The 18,165-nt window shown below is 52.5% G+C and overlaps 9 protein-coding genes across 9 annotated transcripts; 4 read left to right on the top strand and 5 right to left on the bottom strand.

Annotated features, from left to right (window-relative positions):
• Positions 1-1,155: 1,155 nt before the first annotated feature.
• On the top strand, positions 1,156-2,576 carry N7459_005910 (type III PLP-dependent enzyme; the record flags this gene model as incomplete). Its single annotated transcript, XM_056945094.1, has 2 exons — positions 1,156-1,450; positions 1,522-2,576. 2 exons carry the CDS (start codon positions 1,156-1,158, stop codon positions 2,574-2,576), a joined length of 1,350 nt encoding a protein of 449 aa, XP_056799429.1.
• Positions 2,577-2,969: 393 nt separating this feature from the next.
• On the bottom strand, positions 2,970-4,073 carry N7459_005909 (CobW-like GTP-binding protein; the record flags this gene model as incomplete). Its single annotated transcript, XM_056945093.1, has 1 exon — positions 2,970-4,073. The coding sequence occupies one exon, from the start codon at positions 4,071-4,073 to the stop codon at positions 2,970-2,972; it is 1,104 nt and encodes a 367-aa protein (XP_056799428.1).
• Positions 4,074-5,530: 1,457 nt separating this feature from the next.
• On the top strand, positions 5,531-5,934 carry N7459_005908 (uncharacterized protein; the record flags this gene model as incomplete). Its single annotated transcript, XM_056945092.1, has 2 exons — positions 5,531-5,753; positions 5,816-5,934. The coding sequence occupies 2 exons, from the start codon at positions 5,531-5,533 to the stop codon at positions 5,932-5,934; spliced, it is 342 nt and encodes a 113-aa protein (XP_056799427.1).
• A 215-nt stretch (positions 5,935-6,149) lies between these two features.
• N7459_005907 (putative 2-hydroxychromene-2-carboxylate isomerase) lies at positions 6,150-6,995 on the bottom strand (the record flags this gene model as incomplete). The annotated part of the gene is made up of 4 exons (XM_056945091.1): positions 6,150-6,353; positions 6,415-6,698; positions 6,769-6,868; positions 6,960-6,995. 4 exons carry the CDS (start codon positions 6,993-6,995, stop codon positions 6,150-6,152), a joined length of 624 nt encoding a protein of 207 aa, XP_056799426.1.
• Positions 6,996-7,579: 584 nt separating this feature from the next.
• N7459_005906 (uncharacterized protein) lies at positions 7,580-9,135 on the top strand (the record flags this gene model as incomplete). Its single annotated transcript, XM_056945090.1, has 2 exons — positions 7,580-8,023; positions 8,074-9,135. 2 exons carry the CDS (start codon positions 7,580-7,582, stop codon positions 9,133-9,135), a joined length of 1,506 nt encoding a protein of 501 aa, XP_056799425.1.
• A 1,171-nt stretch (positions 9,136-10,306) lies between these two features.
• On the bottom strand, positions 10,307-10,819 carry N7459_005905 (uncharacterized protein; the record flags this gene model as incomplete). Its single annotated transcript, XM_056945089.1, has 1 exon — positions 10,307-10,819. One exon carries the CDS (start codon positions 10,817-10,819, stop codon positions 10,307-10,309), a length of 513 nt encoding a protein of 170 aa, XP_056799424.1.
• Positions 10,820-11,262: 443 nt separating this feature from the next.
• Positions 11,263-12,721, bottom strand: N7459_005904 (alpha/beta hydrolase; the record flags this gene model as incomplete). Its single annotated transcript, XM_056945088.1, has 4 exons — positions 11,263-11,327; positions 11,407-12,216; positions 12,280-12,554; positions 12,612-12,721. The coding sequence occupies 4 exons, from the start codon at positions 12,719-12,721 to the stop codon at positions 11,263-11,265; spliced, it is 1,260 nt and encodes a 419-aa protein (XP_056799423.1).
• A 186-nt stretch (positions 12,722-12,907) lies between these two features.
• N7459_005903 (uncharacterized protein) lies at positions 12,908-15,403 on the top strand (the record flags this gene model as incomplete). The annotated part of the gene is made up of 2 exons (XM_056945087.1): positions 12,908-13,155; positions 13,216-15,403. The coding sequence occupies 2 exons, from the start codon at positions 12,908-12,910 to the stop codon at positions 15,401-15,403; spliced, it is 2,436 nt and encodes an 811-aa protein (XP_056799422.1).
• Positions 15,404-15,746: 343 nt separating this feature from the next.
• N7459_005902 (TLD domain-containing protein) lies at positions 15,747-17,832 on the bottom strand (the record flags this gene model as incomplete). The annotated part of the gene is made up of 2 exons (XM_056945086.1): positions 15,747-17,641; positions 17,790-17,832. 2 exons carry the CDS (start codon positions 17,830-17,832, stop codon positions 15,747-15,749), a joined length of 1,938 nt encoding a protein of 645 aa, XP_056799421.1.
• Between the last annotated feature and the right edge of the window lie 333 nt (positions 17,833-18,165).

Raw genomic sequence — 18,165 nt, 5'->3', positions numbered from 1 at the left:
CTGTCACTATTCTGGTTGGACCGATGGGGTTGTGTGAGTGGGCGCCCTGGTATCTTTCGCGGTATACTTCGAGCGTTGGTAAATAAAAAACAAGTTTGAAAAGGATTGTGGGATTCCTGCGCCACCAATGTACCTTGAATCATAGCGGCGCACAAGGTAATTTTTTTTTCTTTAGACGGCGATTGCCACACCGCATGTTCTGGAATCAATTGAGCAATTCCGAGGATGGCCTCCGCTGCATCCTGCGAGGTGCAATGTCAGGAACGAGGGAAAGTAGTAGTGAAAGCCTAGAGACACCGCCAAGAATAGAAAAGCCGCCCGAGAGAGCCAGAAATCGCTCATAGCGAGAACCTTAACACGATGTGTCATCCAGGTTCCAAGGTTGGCGGTTTGGTGGAAAAACCCTTTGCTGCCGTAAGCACCGGCTCGTGGCCAATTTCCCCCCCAGATTCGAGCTGTTTTCTCTCTGCAACCTGCTCGGTTCCTCTTGGGTATCAACAACACTGGTAAGTGGTTGTCTCCTCCTCGATCTCGCCTGAGTCCGAGTGTTACCGTGCGCCCTTTGTTCCCACCATTGGGCGTTATGCCCTAAACGCCGCCCCGAACTCCCCCCAAATTTAAAAATCTGCCTCTGCCCCTCTCAGCCGTCCATTTTTTTCTCTCATATTGACCGGCGACGAGGACCTCCCACGCTGATTCCCGTCCTTCCCAGCTTCTCTTCGACCCCGATTCCCAGTCGGTTTTGGCCTTTGGATCCCTCCAAAGGCAATCCTCACCACGGCTCCCCGAGCCTCGCTTCTGCTTCTTAGCCAAATTGTCTCCACTAGACGTCCCCGCGACACTCTTAACAACATTCCACCTCCTGCTGTCGGCTTATAATCCTCCGTCGGGTGCGCCTTTTTTCACCCCGTTGACGCCCTCTCACGTTATTCCCTCATCCCTTGAGCTGCCGCATAGGACTTCTCTGAAGGTTCTTCCTCTTAAGGAGGAAGGGTCTAGGAGGCTTGGTCCAGTCAACTTCGGTTGCGACACTTTTCGTCCTCCCTAACACGCAGTCGCGTACTTGCTGAAACCACCTTTTTCTTTCTACTTTAATTTTTTATCAAAAAACTCCCCTTTACTACCGGAATCGTGCTGAGTCGCAGCTGCACGGTTATGGCACCGACTGCGTGTGTATCGCCTGCTGAAGTATGCAATACTCTCAAATCCGACTTGATCAGTCGTGACCATGTCGATCGAGTCGGCAATCATGGCGGGGATGATTTGTTGCAATCTGGGTTGACTGCCAAGGAATTGGTCCTGGATGTGCTGAAGAAGCGCGCCGCAGAGGTCGATGTGGACCGCTGCGGTCCTGGTGAGGAGGATCCGTTCTATGTGGCGGATATGGGGGATGTCTACCGCCAGCACATGCGCTGGAAGATGAACTTGGGCCGTGTGAAGCCATTCTATGGTAGGTCCTGCTCCTTCACTCCTCGCCTGCATCGTGGCTGTCTTAGGAGGGCGAGCTAACTGTATTTTCAGCTGTCAAGTGCAACCCGGACCCGGAGGTCCTGCGGCTCATGGCCCAGCTGGGCAATGGCTTCGACTGCGCCTCCAAGGCGGAGATTGACCTGGCCCTCAAGACGGGCGTGGATCCGAGCCGGATCATCTATGCCCAGCCGTGCAAGACCAAGTCGTACCTTCGCTACGCCTCGGAGATGGGAGTGAAGCAGATGACTTTTGACAATGCCGACGAGCTGTACAAGATCAAGGCTTCTTTCCCCGATGCTGAGCTGTACCTCCGCATTCTGACGGATGACTCGACCAGCCTCTGCCGGCTGAGCATGAAGTTTGGCGCCTCCCTGGATGTGGCCCAGCAGCTGCTTGCATTGGCTCACCAGCTCGAGCTGAAGGTCGTTGGTGTGAGCTTCCACGTCGGATCGGGTGCTGAGGACCCTCGTGCCTTCCTGAAGGCGGTCCAGGATGCGCGTCTGGTCTTTGACCAGGCCACCGAGATTGGCCATGAGTTGCACACGCTCGACGTCGGCGGTGGCTTTTGCCAGGACACCTTTGAGAAATTCTCTGGGATCCTGAGCGAGGCATTGGAGACGTACTTCCCACCGCACATCCGCATCATCGCCGAGCCCGGCCGCTACTATGTCGCCAGCGCTTTTACCCTGGCCGCCAACGTCATTGCGCGTCGCGATATTCCAGACCCGCTGGACCCTTCGCGCGACGCGTACATGCTCTACCTCAACGATGGTGTCTACGGCAACTTCTCGAACATTATCTTCGACCACCAGCACCCCGTCGCTCAGGTTCTGCTTTCCGCGGCCGACTCCCAGCCCGGTTCTCCAAACCCTGCGACTTTGGAGAACATTTCGTACTCTATCTGGGGCCCTACGTGCGACGGCATCGACGTCATCACCGAGCGCATTGACTTGCCCGGTCTGCTGAACACCGGTGACTGGCTTTACTTCGAGGAAATGGGTGCCTACACCAAGTGCAGCGCCACTCGCTTCAACGGATTCTCCGACAACCACGAGGTTATCTACATCTCGAGCGAGACTGGTGCCTCCGCCCTCCTCGACTACTAGTCTTGTCCATGGATCTAGTCTTCCTGCGTATCATTCTCTGTTTATTTGTTTGCCTTTTGCTTGAAAATATCTTTTGGATTTGTGCATGGCAATGGAGGCCACTGACATTGTGTCTGATTTTTGTTGCATCGTTGTCCTTGCCATCCCTTCGTCTCCTAGATTTGGATAGAATAGAGCTTGTTTACCTCGACATCTTGACTCCGTGTCTGCCCCGATGTACGCACCCACGTATCTCTGAGGAAGTTATAGCGTCAGGTGAATGGATCGTTTCATGCACTCATTTCTATCGTCTAATTTATTCTAACCCTGGCGTCTAATTTATTCTAACCCTGGTATCATCGTCTAGACACAAGGCCATTTGTACACAGTTTGGTGGTTGTCGAAGCCCGCTCTTCAAACCAGACGCTCCACGGCCAATTCCGCCTCGGCCGCCTCAGTCGCGCGCACCAAATCACCCGCCTCCAGCTTCTTCTTCCACTTGGCAGACTCATACCGAGCCAGGATGAAGGTCAGGCGGGCAGCAACCTTCTCATCTGCCGACTCGGCAACCACCGTCGACGGCGTGCAGGTCCACCGTCCAAAAGCCCAGTTAAGGATGTAGTACCGAGTGCCGGGCCCATCGCCCTTCTGCCTCGACTCCAAATCATCCGATGTCTCCGCCGGCGGCATCTGTGACGAACAGCGCAGAATACCCTTGATGCGATAGACTTCCTCGCGCGGCGCAGACGAAAGCAACCGCTCCAACGCCGCCACATCCACCGTCCTGCCCGGCGCCGAAGACTTCAGCACGACCGAGAGCACCTCCACCTCAGACTGGTGGTTATGTTTATGTTCATGCTGATGTCGATGTTCACGTTCATGCACATCCACAGCCCCCTTCTCCTTCGCAAACAGCGCCCCATCAATCCCCAGCAGGACATCCTTCTCCACCCTCCCCCGATCCGACTTCACCCACGGCGTCTCGATCTCCAAGTCACCCACGCGATCCAAACACACATCGAACCGCTGCTCCGACACCGCCTCCCACTTGTTGAAGATGATCAGATCCGTGTACTTGGCCTGCAACTTGGCCGTGTAGCTCGTATCCTCATACCCCGCCCAATTCTCGACGTCGATCACGCTGATCACCCCATCCAGCACGAACCCGCCGCCCTGCTCGCGCGCAAGCCGGTTCACCTCCATCGCGAGCGTCGCCGGGAACGCGCTCCCGCTGGTCTCGATGACGATGCGGTCCGGCGAGACCGTCGTGCGCAGCTGCTCCAGCGCGTCGCTGAGCTGCCCGACCAGGTTGCAGCAGATGCAGCCGTTGAGCAGCTCGCGGACGCCGGAGATGGATTGCGTCGAGGCGAGCTGGGAGTCGACGGCGACATCGCCGAATTCGTTTTTGAGGAGTGCGAGGCGGTAGGTAGCGGGGAGTTGCGGGATCAGGTTGAGGAGGAGAGTGGTTTTGCCGGAGCCCAGGAAGCCGGTGACGATTGTCACGGGGATGGGCGCCATCGTTGGGGCGGGTGGAGGTTGGATTGGTGGTGAGGTGAGGTGGTGGGAGGAGTTCGGGTTTGCTTTTGCGATTTGCGGCGGAAATGCGAATGGGCGCGGGGCTGGTGGGGCTTGGAGTATATAATGCTATGCAGGGCGATGGTCTGCTAGAGACTGAAGACAGGTAATACTGGCCAAAATAACTTCTAATCCGTATAGGTCTTTATTTCTTTTTCTTTCTTTTTCAATTCTTATTTTACTTTTCTGTTTTGTAGGTTTAGCCGCTCTTTCTAGATGGCCTATTATTGATGCTAGTCCGACTCCGAGAGACTAGAGAGCTTGTTCTGAAAATAATCTAATCTGATTACTCTTACCTCACCGGGGTTCTACCTACGCATGAAACGGAGGGCCATCACCGCTTGTCCAGATCAGGGATTCGGAACAGTCCAACGCTAATCGCCATCAGGATGAGATGAGGGTGTGCTGGGTGATAGCATTTGTCAAGTCTGCTGTCTTACTTTGAGCACTGATAGTATATCCTGCAAAAGATGACCGAGATTATAATATCTATATACTGGGACTAATTTCTAGACAGCACTATCCTGATAGGCGGAAGGATATACTCACTGTCCCTGTATGCGAAATTGTTTACACAGCTCTGTAGTTACATTCTCAACTTCACCTTACTCATTAACCGTTCGGAAACGAGATTTCACTTAGAACACCTTATTGTCTATTTTGGGTTTTGTGGAGCAGGTTAAACAATAGTCGTGTCGTCTTGGTCAACGGGGCACTCGCCTACGCCTGATAGACCTCTAGAATTAACACAATTTACTTGATTTGCCCTTTCCCTCACAAAGTATCGTGGACATAACCAATATACTATAGATATACATGTCACTATCTATCAATCGAGACTATAGCTGGTCAACACGCGGCAAATTGTACTGCCGCCTGTTAGGTATATTGCACATTATCAACCTTGGAACGATTCCCTCCCGCGCAAGCCACGCCTCCCACTAACATTTCTATGTAAGTAAACATTCACAAATTCATAAAAATAATACTAGCTGTCTAAGTCTCCCCTCATATGTCACTACATGATTCAAATCAGCCTCTTCTCATCTCGTAAATTTTGCAATCTCCACAGGGGCGCCTATGGGTCCGGCGACGTCATTGTTAGGCATGATCGGCTCTCCACCACCTTGGCTGATGACGCCCTGGAGCCAATAAATAACTATCAATATATGCCATGATCTCAGCCGAGATTGCTGCTGCCTAGCCTATGGGCTACAGAAGATGAACCCAACTCGACCCCACTCCAATCAATCGTCATATTTCCCCAACGCATCCGCCGCCCCAGCCCTACGTCAAGTTCAGCCCTACGGTCCATGCCTAAACCTACGGGATCTACCTCTCTCCGCGACACACTATTTTAATCGCCTGTATCAATCTCATAGGAGCACGTTGGCTTCATGATGAGCTCGGAAAATTCGGTCTACGCAAGTTCCTCTGGCGGCCAAAAGAATTCTACCGATGCGACCCCCAACACGGCTCGCTCAGAAGCCGTTTTAGCAGGCATGAAGCACCAGATCGACTCAGTCACCACTGTCGCCGGAGAGGCTTTGACGAGCGCACAAGGCCAAATCCGTTCCCTCGCAGGCGGGGGCAGCGGGACGGGCGAGGCCAACTCAGACACTGGTTAGTAGATGCTGTCGAACTACTCTCTGGGCTATTTGTTGACGAGTGATCGAAATGTTTAGATGCGCACACGGCCACTGCATATGAACACGAAAACGTTGATCAGATGGACACGGAGAAGGTCTGCGATTTTCTCCGAGAAAAGCATAAGAGTACAAAGCCACCACCATCGGTCAGCTAAAGGAACGACAAGTTAATGGATTAGTACTATTGGGGTATTGCAAATTCAACAGCTTCCGGCCGCGGCTTATCTCTTTCCTCTTTGACACAACCGACGTGGCGTACGACTTGATGCATTTATCCATAGCACAAAGAACGAACTCAATGCGACATCTAGAATCTTCAGCTTGATCGAAGAGATAAGCTTCGTCGCAGATGCAGAAAGCAAAACTCCGTCTAAAGGACTGCTTTAAAGCCCAGATCTCGACTGCGATCTTGACTCAGGAAGTCCGCCACCTGTCCGAGGTGATCAACACCCCAAAATCCTTCCGTTTTGCCATTGGCATCAGTGCACTCAAGCCAAGGAAGACCGAAAGCACCAGAACGAAAGGCACGATCGGTGTTTGCAGTCAGTAGTCCTTTGATCTCGGGTTGGCTGGTCTGCGGATCTCTATCAGCATCAAGACAGTCGACAGGTTCAGTGGAATACGAAGTAACTTACAGCCGATAGAACATCCTGAGTGCCCTGCTTGCCGAGGACTGTCTCCAGTACTGGAGTGAAGCCCTCAGGCTCTCCAATCTTTGAATTCCGGTCCACCCAGAACGAGCGGTACAACGCCTCGATCGCAGACGGAAGCTTTTCTGGCGCCATCTGCGAGATGGCACCTAGCGCGCGCTGAACGCTCAGTGTGCGTACGGGGAAACCCTCAGGGGTGCTATTCGCGATGGGAACGGAGAAATACCTTGCCCACCGAATGCGCTCCGCGTTGATCCACTTGTCCTTATCTGAAAGGAATGATGTCAGTGCGAAAAGGCTCCGTCTCTGGGGGTGCAGTCTGGTTGCACAGGCACCCACTTTTGACGTTGATCGGAGGCGTGTTGTTGCATGCTCGCATCAAGCCTCCTAGTAAGATGGGAACGTAGGTGACCTCGCATTTTGCAAAAGTAGCCGAGTTCTAGTGGCGGTGTCAGTGTTGTTGCATTTGGATCTGGCAAGGACGCCCTTGCCTGCAGCACATGGAACGCTATGTAAGCGAATGGGCTCACAATGTCCACGTAAAGCGTGATCTTGGGTGCATCCATATTGAACTGTGAAATCGACCGCAAGATCTCGGAGATGATATTTGCAATATAGGGGAAACTGGATTCATCTAAGCTTCAGCATTCCCGCCAGTCGACGCGATGAGTCAGCGGCAGATCAACTGCAACCGAGGTTCAGTTCTTGCAAGAAAAGTCAGTGACTTGATAGCTTTATGGTCCTGATCAAGGGTGGAGGAAGTCTGCGATCTCCGATGGCTGGCGGCCATGGTTGTGGTAGTTGTTAGGCCAAAGCGGAAGGTAACTGCAACAACTATTCAGGCTGCGAGAAATCTAGACGATGTATAGAAAAACACCTAGCAAGGACCAGGATATGCAACACTCAACAATTCTGGCAATGATGAGTATTCAGGTTTGCATATTCTTCAATCAGAATGCAGAGGATGCCTGCCAGCAAGACCAGAGGAGAGACGAAGCCGTGCTTTCCCGATTGAGATATCAACAACGCTGTACACTCGCGTCCTATTTCTTTCCCTTTCACCTGATCCTCTCTCTACCACAGCTTCAATCCTGCATACTCTATTCTACATCTTCAAATCCCATCTCCACAGCGGAAAACCCTCTACCCAATGTCAACCTGGAAACCTGGCTTCCTGCCTTCCGCGATGTCCTCGGGCGACTTGAGCGATGCCACTTCTTCCAGTCATCCGTACACACCCGACTCGATCGCCAAACGACGTCGCCATGGAGAGTACTTTCACCGGCCTCCTGTCTGGTTTCCTCGATCGTGCTCTCATGCAACCTCCATGACCTCCCAGCCGGAAGACCACCAACCCACATTGGGGCCTAACCCGAACGACCAGCCCTGTGTGATCTGCCCAAGCTGTCGTGCCGGGCTAAGTCTGTTTGCTCTCAGGCAGAGCCCTCTTCTCTCACCAAGTTCGGTTGCTGGAAAAGAGAACGTTGCTTGTGCTTCGGGATGGGAACCCCACGTCCTCAGCGATGTGGCATCAACCCATGCCGGTTCTGGAGAGGAGACTGCGGTTGACCGGGATACCAGCCTGCTGAGTCCTGTAAGTGCTAGATGGCTCTATTTGCAGTTAGTCGTCTGACGCTTCCTCAGCCAGAGAAAGATAGGCCTCGACCAAGCACGCCAAGCAAGCAGAACACGGTGGATATTGTGAGCCCAGTGACCCCAGAGCACGTCAAAAATACGCCATTAGCTGGATGCCAAATTCCAGACGTTTTCTCTCAACCAAAGGCAACACTTTGCTCTCGTCTGGAGTACTATCGAGATATTCGATGTGCGCCTGGCCAGCGATGGTCCATGCAAGAGGGTTCCTTGGTCATTGGCATCGACCCGACCCTTGTCCACACTGCCCCCGACAATCATCTGCCCGACAAGCATGAGCTGAGACAGGGAAAGCTCTATGTCATCTGTCGAATGTACGCTGATATGTGGGCTTTGTGTGTGGAAGTCTCCGTCGACATCCCCTCTCCTTTGAATCTTCCAGTGCCCAGCCTTGGTGTGAACTTTGGGTTCCTCCCACTATGTGCCGTGACTTTGGCAGCCAACTTGGGTCCTTTCATGACTCGATGCCATGAGTATCATGTCAGTCCAAGAACTGAATCATTATTCCCTGGTAATGGACAGTGCGTCATGGCACCGGAGCGAGCAGAGAGTCTCCATGCAAGCCTGCAGATTTTCCGACTTGGACGCAGAAGCGTATTTAACCTGGACGTGCCCCCAATGGTTCGTCAGGCTTACACCAACTTCATGCTTCTGGACAGGCCCGAGGCGGATTATGTACCACTTGACTCCACTCTTGAGAAGTTGTTCAATGGAATCAAAATGGGAGCCAAGGATTCATCCATTCTATGGAAGACTTTGGTACGGAAGAGGATGTGGGCTACATTCAAGCCATCCCCATCAAATCCATTGACTGATAATTTTGAATCGTCGACTCCTGGCTCCGTCCCACGGCGCAAACCATCTTCTCTGGATACTTCGAAAAGCCGCACGCCCAGTCGAAAGCTCAACCAGCTGCAACGAGCTCTGAGGCAGCAACGAAGTTCCTTTTCAGTGGGTGAAAGCTTCCGGCGAATATTTGGCAAATCCGAGGTCAACGATGACTCTGTCACCCAGATTATGATTAGTGGCAGTGCCGATAGACTGAGCCAGTAGCACTTTGAGGCCTGTCCTTCATATGACGAGTTGTGGATATCGGCGCTGGCTCACTGTATGTTAGTACTGTCTAATGATTGGGCATACATGCAAAATTCAATTATCCAACCCACCTTCCTTTGTCAGGTCCTCTTATATACAGGCAAGGTCGTGCTTTATCAAAATACGCCTTCCGGGTTCCTTGCATCAATATGTGCTCATGATGACTCAACATCGCCATCCCCGTGCCACCAGACTCAATATAACCAACTCGTCCCTATAGAGATAGAACCTTCCCGTCATCCCAGCGATAAGTTCGAGCCTAAGTTGCCCTTCTGCCCTTATCCCTTGAGATATACCCCGAGAATGTCTTCTCGATCCTCCACCCCCTACCAATCCGCCGAAAACCTCTCCCGAAATCTCAATCTGAGCGACAATGACCGAGAGGAGGAATTAGACGTGAGCCCTGATCACTCGCGTGTGACAAGCCGCGGTGCACCGGCACGCCACTCTCGTCGGCAACGGTCGGAATATCGATCGTGGGATAGAGCTAGCGACCAACCGTCGACAGGAAAGACGGGAGCGAAGTATCGATCACAATCGAGACATTGATTTTCGGAAGGGTTATAGAAAATAGGTGGTATTCTTTCACCAGACTATCCCCCAGAGATTTGGTCTATTGTCAAAAGCCGCGGATCTGTAACTAAACTGTCATCCTTCTATCGTTTTCAGCTGCTGTTTTTGTCCTCCTAGAATTGCCCAGAGCCAATAATCCAAGTCGTTTCTCAGTAGTCAAATGTGATTGCGCAGTGGGTGGCGGCGGTTTCTCGAATCCTTTCTGCTATGCTTGTAGCTAGGCCGTAGTCAAGCAAAGACGTAAGACACAACTACCTCGGTGATAATTGATAATATTGATAACAAGTTCTTTCTGCTCAACCTCTTTCACTAATATCCTTCCAGGGTTTATCATCCGGGCAATTTATAACACAAGACGTGAGGCGAAATTCTTCCATATGGCTATCTTTCCATCTTTCCCCAGCAACAATCACTTCCAATCTTCATGCAATCATGATTCCGAGATCCCTCATTCTTTAGAGAAAGGTTGCTTATATGTAGTTGATCGATGCTCCACAAACGCCGAATAAAGTCCACACAACAGGACGCACATAGAGCCAGACATCATCGCCGCGACTCAATCGATCAGGATGAGCTTTGATTTCTTCTGCTGAAAATCTGTCTTCTCCGACAGAGAATCAAGCTCAGCCTCAATGCAGGACAACTGGTCCCCATGGAAATGGAATTGCTGCTTATTGGATTGCAATGCTCGTGCGATGCGATCTCTTTCATCCCTGAGAAGATCAAGGGAGGATTGACAGCCATCAAACCAAGCCGCCCTCTCCATCTCTTCTATCGTGGTTTGAAGGCGAACTCTCATGTCCTCAAAATGATCCAAAAGCAATATCTGTTGCTGGAGGCAGGAATCTTGCCCGGTGGCGTGGAAGCTGCGTTGGTCGAGCAGGGTCTGCTTCTTCTTGCGGCCTTTGGTAGTAATATTTATCCCTTTTAGTCGGTCCTTCAGATTTGTCGAGATTTCTTTTTCGACTGCAAGTTCGCGCGTTTGGTCTCGGGAATCTTGCCATTGGAGGAGGACACGGTGGATCAAGTAGCCAAGGCTATTGCCGAAGCCCAACTCGAAAGAGTGCATGGCTTTATGGATTAATCACAAGGAGTGGGCTCTGGGGAACACGTCACATTGATAAATAATATAGGCGAGGGTCAGAGAAAGAGAATTGGAAACAAAGCAAGGGGAGGAATGTGAACGGGTGCAGGATAGGGAGGGGTGCAAGAGGACGCCGATCCCTGGCGAACGCAAGGGTGAGGGTGCTTACAATGATTTCTTTGGTCCTTATTGAATGCCCTTCTTATAGAATGACTTGGCTTCAGGTATCTTAAAGAACAATCTATTGCTACATCTATACCCACACTTCTGAGGTCTGCCAGATGACACCGATATATCTATATCGAAGATAAAGAAGCAAAGGAGGCTTTCTGGTTATCCAAATCATGCCTCTATTTATGATACAATGCTCTAAGTGAGGAAGTTGATCTCCTATAAACACCTGAAACAATGTGATGGTGACGCTAAGGCTACTCCTCGAAGGACCTCAGAACCGCAAGAGCAGCAACCGAAAATGATGCAACTCGATTATGACCTGGGAAGGAACAGTATTTTAGCCACATGGATACATAGACAAGCAGGGAAGTTGGTGAGCAACGGTGGACCAAACGTACCTCCATATCGCACACGCTCCCACCGAACCTTCTTCACAATCTGCGAACCATCAGGACCGATTATCCTGTTCTCCCATATCTGTACATGATTAGAGTTACCAGCGTCGGTCTTTTCGTAAGTTAAGGCTCCTGGAGCGCCTTCGACGTTCTCACCCGTCGCGGCCACCCAGACACGACGACCTTCATGCCAGGGAATCTCGACATCATTCGAGGCGTGAATTATCGTAAGATCAAAATGCCTATGAGAATACCTCAAACTCGAAGTATCAGGGACGGTAGGGTTGACACCACTCAGACGCGCCACTCTGTCTGCAGTATCCCAGTGGTCTATAATGTGGCCAAGCACCCATTTCTGGAAGCGAGGATATCCAATCAGCGGGGACAACATTGGCGGGGTCAGGCCCTTGAAGCTGTACGATTCAATGAGGCTGGGGAGGTTGCTAAACGAGGCGAGCAAAATCACCCCAGCGAAGGGCTCTGCATTTTTGATAGTGGGCTGAACGGCAGTTGGGTTCGGGGATCCAAAGGCGAATCGTTCAGCCACTGCTGCTGTAACTGCAGTACCCAAGCTCTGGCCCATAATGACAATGCGTGATGTGGGAATCTTCAAGGGACCCGCAGTCAGGAAATTGAGAAGTGAAACGCCATCGGTGACCAGGCCTTCTTCGCTAGGACTTCCAGTCGACACACCAAACCCGCGATAGTCGATTGCAAAGACGTGGATGGGGTTCGATGGAGTAGAAAGCCCCAGCATTGCGTTATAGTTATTTGGTCGCTGGGCAGAACCGAGATGAGCAGCATTCCCATGGACTGTGACAAATTAGAACTTTTGCTGGCGACCCATGAGGATGTCTGAGATTATTTGTCACATACAGCTTACCACGACTCGAGCATTCGGGTCCTTTGCCAGAAGCTTGAACGCAGTAGTCTGAGTGTAATCCTTCGCTGGGCCGGACGGAGGATTCTCCATCAACTCTTGTTCATGTTCGCGGCAGAGATGCACAGGCAGCAGGTGCCAGCCATAGAGTGTCTCATTGTCCGGTGTCACCAAATTGAATGGCTGAACCTGAGTTTTCAGGAACCCAAACGCCTCGACTTGATTCACATCCTGCCAATAAGCTGGATTAATCTTGTTGGCGTAGAGGCAACTGTATCGTAAAGTGTTAGCTATACTGCCAGTCCATAGCAGGGCCAGGGATTCGCACAAGCGCTGGACATCTGGAAACGTGAGCGCACATATAACCAGCACGTAGAAGAGGCCTCCAGCTGCGAGAGCCCAAAAGGCCTTCTTGAAGATGGGCTGCAGCTCAACCATGTTGTGTCAACGGAGGCGGAGAAGGGCGGCCTGGGGAAAAAGCCGCCTTATCGTGCCTTTATCGCGTCACGCTTTTTCCCCCTTCCACCTCCGCCGCCGCCCGCGACATCCACGCGCCAACACCGCAAAGGACGATGCTTGCCGGCTTATTTGGTGCCATTGCCTTGTGGGTAAACTGATTCGAGAATGGCTGAGAAGCGCAAACTCCCCCCACGCGCTGGGCGCGAGCCCGCGGCGAAGAAACGAGCCTCCGAAGCCGCAACGCCTCAATCTCAAAAGAAGAAAGCCGCCACTCCTCGAGCCCCATCTCCGCCCCCCGAGCCTGTTGAGGTGCCACTGCCTAACAAGGTCAAGGAAGGTGAAGGCATTCCAGTTGTGCGCGTGCGACAGCCGGCCAACTTGTCCGACAACGAGTACCAGTCAATCGCGGAAAGGTTTGACTCCTGGACCTGCTGAGAGATTGACCAGTACTGATAACATTCGATGATGAACAGCGCAGTACTTCTCGCATCGCTGGAACGGTCCAAGAAGAAGTGGCTGAGCGATGGCATCCTGGTCCGATACTACACGAAGCCGAAGAAGACAAAACGCGAACAGATCGAGAAACGAAACCCACCCAAGGAGTCCATGACGAAGATTGGGCCTTGCGATGTCACCGTTGGACCTCACCTCTTCGATGCGATGATATATACTGTTAAAGACCCAAATGCCCCGCCACAGATTCAATATGCGCCCCCGCAACGACCGATGGTCCATTATGGCCACCCGAACAACTTCCAGCAGTACAGACCGTATCCGGGCCCTTCCAATCAGCAAAGACCTCCTTATACTCCTTCTCCAACTGGGCGTCCTCCGCAGGGATATCCAGGAAACCAACCGCCCCCGCTTCGCGGTCCACACCAACCTGGGCATGCTCCGTCTCAGCCTGGGCAGCGGCCACAGGGACAAAGCGGTACACCGGGCCAACCTGCGAAACCAAGCCCAGATCCTGTCATCCAAATGCTCGCTACCAGAGCCGCTGCTGATCCGGAACTCAAAGCTCTTATGAGGGTGGTCGCATCCAGTCAGGCCTCGCAAGAACAGCTTCGAGCTTTCCAGGCTCACATCGACGAACTTAACGCAATCATCAAAGCTCGAGAGCAACAGGAGCAGCGACAGCAAGCCGCTACCACATCACAGTCGCAACAACAGGTGCCATCCCAACCAGCCACCCCGGTAACACAAAACAAACCTGCCCAGCCACAGACTGAGCCTCGGCAGAAACAACCCGAGCCGAAGGCACCCTCCCAGGAACAGGGAGCAAAGTCAGAGTCGGCACGCCAAGAACAACCATCACCCAAAGAGGCCCCGCAGAAGCCAGAGCAACAGCCACCATCAGGAGGTGAGCAGGCTGCCACGCCGGCTAAACCGTCAGGAGACGGAACGGCAAAAGCCGGAGCTCAGCCTCAGACACCCTCGCAGCCTCAAACTGGCCAAACACCTAGCGCCTCTAATGGAACACCTACGGTCAAGCAAGAGCCGGCCACTGGTTCAAACAATCCTCAAAATGCTCCCTCCAGCTCAGCGCAGCCACCTGCTGCAACTCCGACTGCCACTCCCGGTCCTGCTAGTACTCCTGCCCCTAACACAGGGACTCAGCAGCAGAGTCCTGCAGTTCACCCTCCGCAGCCTCAGACCAATGGCACCCAACCATCAGCACCGCGGCCTGGGCTACCTCATCATTCATATCAGCAAGCGCCATACGGGGCTCAACCTCCTATTCAATCACGCCCTCCACAGTATGGCTCGCCCGCCCCCTATTACCGTCCACCTGGACCACCGCCGCCGCCTGCACGCGTAGGCTATAAATCCGTCGTTTTTGAGTTCACTTCCCCGTTAACCCCATACGGAAGCAGCACTTCGGGCCATGCTGGCTCTGGCGATCGTTATCTATTTCCAGAGCACTCAATTCTTGAATGGATACCGAACGAGAACACTATACTTGCTTCTTTCCTCATCGTGCGGAAAGTTGATCCCAACACGCCATTCCCCATCGAAACTGCTTCTGACACCACCGCTAGCCGTGGGAAGGGCAAAGGCGCCTCAAAGTCCAAGAAAGGGGAACCTAAGGGCAAGGCCGAGAAAGGCAAAGATACTCCCGGTACACCCGCCCCCGGTCAAACGACGATGTCAATTTCCAATGACACGCCGCAAAAACAAGAACCCTCTGACAAAACGGATGCCAACCCCAATTCAGCACAGCCCGGAACTCCCGCAACCCCCAGCGAGCCCCCTGTCAACGAGGCGAACTTGAAAGAGTACTGGCAGCCAGTTACCTTCCGTATTCACGCCTCCAGCCCCAGGATCCTTGAGCCTTTGACCCGTGTCGTCAAACCGGCCGACGAAGTTCGCAAGTACATGAACGAGATCATGGATCGAGCCGAGCGTGCCCCAGACGGTTTCCCTGCTTTACGTCTCCCTCATGAAGACGCCCGTGAGGCTTTCGAAGCAGAAGGTACACCCGCTTCTGCGACGAATGCTGCCACTGCGGCGGCTAGCCGCAGTCGTCCTTCCCGAGGCTCTACCAAGGTAGCCGAGGAGGAGTCGGAAGTCGAAAATAACCCCGTCGATATTGAAGAGGAAGAAGAGGAGCTGATGGATTTCTATGGCGCGCCGATGGGGCTGCCTCCCTTGCGAGTCTAAATTTGTTGGCCATGGAGCTTTCTCCTTGGTTTGTGCTGATGGCGCTCAATATTCGGAATAGCAATTGCAGAATCTGGTTGATCAGTGTATTACTATACAATCGATGTAGATGTTCCCTTCTAATCTCACTCATTCAAGTTCAACTACGGCTCTCATCTTCAGACTGTCAAGTAAGGCATATTCAACACAAGCTACATACGTATTATTCTTCAAGTCAAACCAGGTAATTGCCAAAACTCTTGACTGGATGTTACTATAAAATTCTTCCACCCAAACCATAATCAACACCTTCAGCACCGAATGTAAACTGACAAAAGAAAGAAGAAAAGTGTGCTCAATAGCCTCAAACGCTCCCGCCAGATTGTTGACCTTGGTCTCCAACAATACCAGCCGTCTCCAGGAGCCACCGGGCGCTCTCCTTTGCCGAGTCACCCGCTCCAGCATTCAAGTTGATGTTACGCCTTCTCTCCGCCTCGCCGGCCTCGAAGTCCCACTTCGCACGCTGCGCTGCTACGGCACTGGACTCGGTCCCTGAAGCAGACGCCTGCTCTGGGTCTGGGACAATGCCCCAGATCTCAAGACTGTACAGATCAAGCGTAGTCTTGATGGACGGATCTTCTGGTGATGCAGTGCCGGTCGGCAGGAAGACGCCGTCGTGTCCGACCGGTGCGATATAGAGTTCCGCGGACTCAAGATTTGTGTCGATGAGTAGGCTCCCTGCTCCGAGGGGAGTGGGGTGGGCCTGATGGCTGCGTGAGGGTGGGGGAATTTGGCAACCGATTGCGATGCCTGTGTGTGTTGAGAACCACGCTGCGGGGGCATTTGGTTTCTTTCCGATAGCTGAGGATGGGTTGCCCGGTAGAACTATAAGTTTCGGGGATAATTGGAAGAGGTAGGGGAGAGGGCTGGCAGAGTTGTTTGAGGATGCGCTTGAGGTTGATGAGGATGATTTCCAGGGCCGCGGTATGTAGACGCCCAGGGTGACAGTTTCTTGGCCTGGTCCCTCGGCTGATCCCTGGAGAAGCAACAGTGTGGCTGATTGCCAAGTTAGGACGTGGTGGGAGAAGGATGTCAGCGAGGAGCCATGAGCGGTGGTTGAGAAGACGGGATGCAGACGGACTCCGCCGCGGAAGAGATTTGAAGAAGGTGAGGAAGAAGGCAGGAAGAATGACATGTGAGATATAAGTGTCGGGTTGAGGATTGCCGACTCGAAGCTGCCGGGGAGTGTAACAGGAGCTGGTGCGGGAATTTCCTCTGGTTTCTCACTCGTTTCTGCATCAGTGGTAGATCCTCTTTGGCGCCTCTGGGAGAGATCCAGGTTCCTGCTAAATAGCATGTGCTCGAATAATGCTGTAAGAGGATCGAAGAGGTATGGCAAACATGACGAGATGGTTCGGGCGAAAGCGCGGTACGAGATGCCACCGTCATGTTCTTCAGGTGAAAAAGCTGAAATGATACTATCTGCTTCCTTTTGAACAGTTTCAGCCCGCTCGGTTCCTAGATCAGAGGTGTATGTCTTGACCGACTCCAACGGCTTTAGAGGCGCAATGACCAGCAGCAGCATGAGTAGCCGACGGAAGGTCTCGAGTGATATGCGCGTTTCGTACACTGCCCGGTCGACGCGATGGTCGTGTTTGAACACTTCGATGGCATCGAGAGATTCAAGGGCCGCAAGAGCAAGGTCATCATCTTCATCCTCGTCATAGTCGTCGTTTGCTGGCTCGTCCACTGAAAAGCCCGGAATATGAGACCTGGTGGTCGACGGATCAGCTTCCTCGCCGGTCAATTGGTCGTCATCTTTCCCAATTCCCTGGTCTTGTTCTGAGGTCATCCCAACATCTTTTCTTCCGACGTCAGCAAGACTACCAAATAATAACTTGACGCGGTCTTTGCGCCCCCGCCGCAGCACTTTCCCATAGCGTTCTGTCAAGAGCACGACAACTTTGACCATAGCCTCGAAGGTCAAAACGCTTGGCGCCATGGTATTTTGAAAGGGAAATGCCCCCAAGTATGAGACCATGCGGAAGAGCACGGGCCCGGCATCAAGCACGTTCTCTTGCGCAGCTGGGTAGCTACCATCAGGAATGCCAAGGAAGTCGGAGAGGGTCTTCTCGTTCCAATAACGAAGACCACCTTGCTCAGAAGCTCGGGAGTAAAAGTTGTCTTTGAAGTGAGTGAGTTCCAATGGCGAGAAACACTTCGTCGCGAAGCGTTCCGCAAGAACATAGCTTAGTTCCTCTATTTACAGTCAGACATGACTCGTGTTTCGGAATACAACATGCACAGAGCATAAGTTCAAGGGATGTCGAGCTCAGACTCATTTCCAGCAGGTTCATATAATTCTCATGCAGAATACGCATGCCGTGAGAGGACAAATTCAACTAACCTGGAGACGCTCCACTATACTCTGTTGACTGGCCCACACCCATCGTTGCTGTAAATGCGGGGGGCGCCCCGCAGCTTCGCCTGTGTGGTTGTCTTTCTTGGTGGTTGACGTGGCGTTAAGTGATAAACCCTCACAAGTCAATCTGGACAGAAAGCTCGAGGGTCAACCGCGAGTCGAAGAAGACAAGAGGATGTGGAGAGCGCGACGTTTCAGGTGACGACGTCAGATTCTGTTGCCTGAGGCATCCATGCTTTTCCGGCAGGAAATAGTGCGGCAGATCTCGGAAGTATGCACGAGATTCTTGAACTTCTCCTGGGCTTAGATAAATACTTCCACTACTTTAAGATATCCCATCATATGGGATAGTTGGCTTGCT

The sequence above is a fragment of the Penicillium hispanicum genome (genome assembly GCF_028827665.1).
Source record: "Penicillium hispanicum strain IBT 35686 chromosome Unknown utg000005l_segment0_segment0, whole genome shotgun sequence".
NCBI classification, from domain to species: Eukaryota; Fungi; Ascomycota; class Eurotiomycetes; order Eurotiales; family Aspergillaceae; genus Penicillium; species Penicillium hispanicum.
The sequence above is the reverse complement of the archived record's forward strand: the minus strand, read 5'-3'. Positions and strand labels throughout refer to the sequence as shown.